The following is a 6,109-nucleotide window of genomic DNA, read 5'->3' as shown; positions in this document are numbered from 1 at the left end:
TCTCTCTCCCACCCTCCCCCCACCCCCATGCAGCGAGCTGGTTTCTGGATGTGTTGTCTCTTGCAGAGCGTGACCAGGGCGACAAGAAGGACGTTGATGCTAATGCCGGGCGGTTCGTGCGTTACCAGTTTACGCCCGCCTTCCTCCGCCTGCGGCAAGTGGGAGCCACGTGAGTCGGGGGAGAGCGGGGGGGTCGGGGGGCGCACTGACCCCGGGGGGAGGGGGTGTCCCACGCAGACCCCGGGGTGGGGGGGAAAGGGGGTGTCTCTGAGCCGGGTCACTGTGTCCCTTCAGTCCCCAGTCTGTGGCCCGGGGGGGGGGTTCGGTTTTACGGTCGGTCTGTTCTCTCCGTGCCTCTCGCTGGGTCCCGGAGCCGGAGTCGTGACCCTGGATCTCCCCGGGGGACGGGGGACACGCGCTTATCCCGAACCCGGGATCCTTGGAACCCGGTCCCTGTGTCTTGGGCCCCGAGGACCCAGTGCTTTATTGTTCCAGAGAGAAGAGAGACTTGCATTTATATAGCACCTTTCCCAATCTCAGGATGTCTCAAAACGCTTTACAGACAATGAAGTAGTTTTGGAGTGTAGTCACTGTTGTAATGTGGGAAACATGGCAGCCAATTTGTGCACAGCAAGCTCCCACAAATAGCAATGTGACAGTCATGTTGGTTGAGGAATAAATATTGACCCCAGGACACTGGGGAGAACTCCCCTGCTCTTCTTTGGCAGCGCTCCCTCAGTACTGCCCCTGCGACAGTGCAGCACTCCCTCAGTACTGCCCCTCCGACAGTGCAGCGCTCCCTCGGTACTGCCCCTCCGACAGTGCAGCACTCCCTCAGTACTGCCCCTCCGACAGTGCGGCGCTCCCTCAGTACTGCCCCTCCGACAGTGCGGCACTCCCTCAGTACTGCCCCTCCGACAGTGCGGCACTCCCTCAGTACTGCCCCTCCGACAGTGCGGCGCTCCCTCTGTACTGCCCCTCCGACAGTGCAGCGCTCCCTCGGTACTGCCCCTCCGACAGTGCGGCGCTCCCTCAGTACTGCCCCTCCGACAGTGCAGCGCTCCCTCGGTGCTGCCCCTCCGACAGTGCGGCGCTCCCTCAGTACTGCCCCTCCGACAGTGCAGCGCTCTCTCAGTACTGCCCCTCCGACAGTGCGGCGCTCCCTCAGTACTGCCCCTCCGACAGTGCGGCGCTCCCTCAGTACTGCCCCTCCGACAGTGCAGCACTCCCTCAGTACTGCCCCTCCGACAGTGCAGCGCTCCCTCGGTAATGCACTGTGCGTGCCAGCCTGGATTGTGGGCTCGAGTCTCTGGAGTGGGACTTGAACCCATGACCCTGTGACTCGGAGGCGAGAGAGGGTGTGGCCCACTGATCCCCGGCCGAGACTGCGCGGACATTGGCCGATTTCTTGGCTTGGGGTTTCAATCACGCCTTCCTTCTGTCTGCAGGGTGGAGTTTACGGTGGGTGACAAACCCATCAACAACTTCAGAATGATCGAAAGGCACTACTTCCAGGACCAGCTGCTGAAGAGCTTTGACTTTGAGTTTGGTTTCTGTATTCCTAGCAGCAAGAACACGTGTGAACACATCTACGAGTTCCCGCAGCTCTCCGAGGATCTCAGTGAGTATCGCTGCCTGTCTCCTCCTCCTGGGATAGTGGGGGTGGATTCCGCGGCTGGGCCGATCAATAAACAACACCGGACAGATTCTGGGTCGCCCCAGGCAACTGGCACGTTTTTTGACCCATTTTTAAAATCTCGGTCAAATCTGTTCACAGAACTTGAGACATAGGAACAGTCATGTTTGACAAATTTGCTGGAATTCTTTGAGGATGTAACGAGCAGGGTGGATAAGGGGGAACCAGTGGATGTGGTGTATTTGGATTTCCAAAAGGCATTTGACAGGTTGCTACATAAAAGGTTACTGCACAAGATTACAGTTCACGGGGTTGGGGGTAATATATTAGCATGGATAGAGGATTGGCTAAGTAACAGAAAACGGAGAGTCGGGATAAATGGGTCATTCTCGGGTTGGCAATCAGTAACTAGTGGGGTGCCGCAGGGATCAGTGCTGGGACCCCAACTATTTACAATCTATATTAACAACTTGGAAGAAGGGACTGAGTGTAACGTAGCCAAGTTTGCTGACGATACAAAGCTGGGAGGAAAAGCAATGTGTGAGGAGGCCACAAAAAATCTTCAAAAAGACATAGACAGGCTAAGTGAGTGAGCAAAAATTTGGTAGATGGAGTATAATGTTGGAAAGTGTGAGGTTATGCATTTTAGCAGAAAAAAATCAAAGAGCAAGTTATTATTTAAATAGAGAAAAATTGCAAAGTGCCGCAGTACAGCGGGATCTGGGGGTACTTGTGCATGGAACACAAAAGGATAGTATGCAGGTACAGCAAGTGATCAGGCCAATGGAATTTTGGCCTTTATTGCAAAGGGGGATAGAGTATAAAAGCAGAGAAGTCTTGCTACAACTGTACAGGGTATTGGTGAGGCTACACCTGGAGTACTGCGTGCAGTTTTGGTTTCCATATTTAAGAAAGGATATACTTGCTTTGGAGGCAGTTCAGAGAAGGTTCACTCAGTTGATTCTGGAGATGAGGGGTTTGACTTATGAGGAAAGGTTGAGTAGGTTGGGCCTCTACTCATTGGAGTTCAGAAGAATGAGAGGTGATCAGAAACGTATCAGATTATGAGGGGGCTTGACAAGGTGGATGCAGAGAGGATGTTTCCACTGATGGGGGAGACTAGAACTAGAGAGCATGATCTTAGAATAAGGTGCCGCCCATTTAAAACAGAGATGAGGAGAAATTTCTTCTCTGAGGGTTGTAAATCTGTGGCATTCGCTGCCTCAGAGAGCTGTGGAAGCTGGGACATTGAATATATTTAAGTCAGAGATAGACAGTTTCTTAACCGATGGGGGAATGTGGGGTTATGGAGAGGGGGCAGAGAAGTAGATGAGTCCATGATCGGATCAGCCATGATCGTATTAAATGCCAGAGCAGGCTCGAGGGGCCGTTTGGCCCACTCCTGCTATTTCTTAGGCCTCCTCCTGTTACATAAGAACATTTCAGTCCCTCGAGCCTGTTACACAGGAACAGGAGGAGGCCATTCAGCCCCTTGAGTCTGTTACACAGGAAGAGGAGGAGGCCATTCAGCCCCTCGAGCCTGTTACACAGGAACAGGAGGAGGCCATTCGGCCCCTCGAGCCCGTTACACAGGAAGAGGAGGAGGCCATTCAGCCCCTCGAGCCTGTTACACAGGAACAGGGGGAGGCCATTCAGCCCCTCAAGCCTGTTACACAGGAACAGGAGGAGGCCATTCAGCCCCTCGAGCCTGTTACACAGGAACAGGAGGAGGCCATTCAGCCCCTCGAGCCTGTTACACAGGAACAGGAGGAGGCCATTCAGCCCCTCGAGCCTGTTACACAGAGACAGAGGAGGGCTGGTAAAGTGAGACTAGTCCCTGGTGATGGGACAGAGGGGAGCCAGGATTGTCCCTTTAACGCAACCCCTTGACTCTCCTGAAACAGCCAATGAAGTGCTTTTTGAAGTTGTAATATAGGAAGCGAGGCAGCCTGATTGGTTGAAGCCTTATTTTCATTCCTCCCAGCCTTCCTTTCAGCCAGTTCTTCAAGTGTTGCTGTTATTTGTCAAGGGGCCCAGCTATTGCCCTGAGGCAGTTCGGACAGCCCACCCCCACAGTGCGCCGAGAGGGTGGAGAACTTTGAAACCTTTCCATCGCTTAATCCCACTGAAACTGCTCATGCTCTTCCTCCTCCAGCCCTGGCTCAGAAGGTTGTGGATTCGAATCCCACTCCAGAGACCTGAGCACACAAATGTAGGCCGACTTTCCCAGTGCAGTACTGAGGGAGCACTGTAGGAGGGGCAGCACTGAGGGAGCGCCGCACTGTCGGAGGGGCAGTACTGAGGGAGTGCCGCACTGTCGGAGGGGCAGTACTGAGGGAGTGCCGCACTGTCGGAGGGGCAGTACTAAGGGAGTGCCGCACTGTCGGAGGGGCAGTACTAAGGGAGTGCCGCACTGTCGGAGGGGCAGTACTAAGGGAGTGCCGCACTGTCGGAGGGGCAGTACTGAGGGAGCCCCACACTGTCGGAGGGGCAGTACTGGGGGAGCGGCGCACTGTCGGAGGGGCAGTACTGAGGGAGCGCTGCACTGTTGGAGGCGCAGTACTGAGGGAGTGCCGCACTGTCGGAGGGGCAGTACTGAGGGAGCGCTGCACTGTCGGAGGGGCAGTACTGAGGGAACGCCGCACTGTCGGAGGGGCAGTACTGAGGGAGCACCGCACTGTCGGAGGGGCAGTACTGAGGGAGCGCCGCACTGTCGGAGGGGCAGTACTGAGGGAACGCCGCACTGTCGGAGGTGCCGTCTTTCTGATGAGACGTTAAACCGAGGTCCTGTCTGCCCCCTCAGATGAACGTAAAAGATCCCATGGCACAATTTCAATGTGAAATATGGGAGTTCTCCCCGGTGTCCAAGGGCCAATATTTATCCTTCATCCAGCATCACTAAAACAGATTATCTGGTCATTTTCACATGGCTGTTTGTGGGAGCTTGCTGTGCACAAATTGGCTGCTGCATTTCCCACATTACAACAGTGACTACACTTCAAATGTACTTCATTGACTGTAAAATGCTTTGGGACAAAATCATGAAAGGTTTTGTTCGAGTAAATCAGGAGACACTGTCCCCAGGGGCAGGAATGTCGGTAACCAGAGGGACACAGATTGAAGGCAATTGACAAAAGAACCAGAGGGGGAGATGGTGAGAATGTGTTTACGCAGCGAGTTGTTGTGATCGGGAACACGCTGCCTGAACCAATAAGGGAATTAAGGGTTATGGGGAGCGGGCGGGTAAGTGGAGCTGAGTCCACGGCCAGATCAGCCATGATCTTGTTGAGTGGTGGAGCAGGCTCGAGGGGCTAGATGGTCTACTACTGTTCCTAATTCTTCTGTTCTTGTGAAAGGGCGGTGGGAGCAGATTCGATAGTAACTTTCAAACTGGAATTGGATAAATACTTGAAAGGCGGGAAAGAGCGGGGGGAGTGGGACTGATTGGATCGCTCTGTCACAGAGCCGGCACAGGCTCGATGGGCCGAATGACCTCCTGTGCTGTGTGATTCTATGAGGATGTCCTGTGGTGGTGAAGGGCGCTATATAAATGCATGTTGTTGTTCCCCTCCCCCCACCCCCCAGTTCGGGAGATGGCCACTCGCCCGTACCAGACCCAGTCCGACAGCTTTTACTTCGTAGACAACAAGCTGGTGATGCACAACAAGGCTGACTACGCCTACGGGAACGGCCCCTGAGAGTGGCCAGGACTCGGCCGCTCTGACTGCACAGCATCCACCTCGGGGACCGCAGCTCTGGGCACGGCGGGAGATCGACGGGAAACGCCAATCCCCGCACTCTCTGGTTAACCAAATCTCACTCCACAACTCGAACAATCGCAATAACCCTCCAACATCACCATTCACTCCCATTTCATTCAGTATTTGTTTAAATTCACCGAGCTCGTGTTACAAGATCGCGGGACTGAGTTCCCGTTCCAGCATTGCCCCGCCCCCGGGGCAGGGGCAGGGGGAGGGGTCCCTGGGGGAGAGGACCAGGTCCGAGGGGGCTGGGTCCCTGGGGAAGGGGGCTGGGTCCTTGGGGAGGGGGCTGGGTCCTTGGGGAAGGGTATGGGGTCCCTGGGGGAGGGATCCCTGGGGAGGGGGCTGGGTCCTTGGGGAAGGGGGTCCGAGGGGGAGGGGGCTGGGTCCCTGGTGGAGGGGTCTGGGTCCTTGGGGAAGAGTATGGGGTCCGAGGGGGAGGGGGCTGGGTCTCTGGGGGAGGGGGTCCGAGGGGGAGGGGGCTGGGTCTCTGGGGGAGGGGGTCCGAGGGGGAGGGGGCTGGGTCTCTGGGGGAGGGGGTTCGAGGGGGAGGGGGCTGGGTCCCTGGTGGAGGGGTCTGGGTCCTTGGGGAAGAGTATGGGGTCCGAGGGGGAGGGGGCTGGGTCTCTGGGGGAGGGGGTCCGAGGGGGAGGGGGCTGGGTCTCTGGGGGAGGGGGCTGGGTCTCTGGGGGAGGGGGCTGGGTACCTGGGG

The 6,109-nt window shown here is 56.3% G+C and overlaps 1 protein-coding gene across 2 annotated transcripts in view; it reads left to right on the top strand.

Moving 5' to 3' along the window:
• unc119a1 (unc-119 lipid binding chaperone a1) overlaps window positions 1-5,623 on the top strand; it is a 37,074-nt gene extending 31,451 nt beyond the window's left edge. For both annotated transcript variants that reach the window (XM_070856893.1, XM_070856894.1), the window contains exons 3-5: window positions 67-169; window positions 1,449-1,621; window positions 5,222-5,623. In XM_070856893.1, the coding sequence (XP_070712994.1) occupies window positions 67-169; window positions 1,449-1,621; window positions 5,222-5,334 (389 nt within the window). In that variant the 3' untranslated portion in view covers window positions 5,335-5,623. The remainder of the gene's footprint in view (window positions 1-66; window positions 170-1,448; window positions 1,622-5,221) is intronic.
• The last annotated feature ends 486 nt before the right edge of the window (window positions 5,624-6,109 follow it).

Source organism: Pristiophorus japonicus, chromosome 16 (genome assembly GCF_044704955.1).
Source record: "Pristiophorus japonicus isolate sPriJap1 chromosome 16, sPriJap1.hap1, whole genome shotgun sequence".
NCBI classification, from domain to species: Eukaryota; Metazoa; Chordata; class Chondrichthyes; family Pristiophoridae; genus Pristiophorus; species Pristiophorus japonicus.
This window is presented reverse-complemented; position numbering and strand designations above follow the sequence as displayed.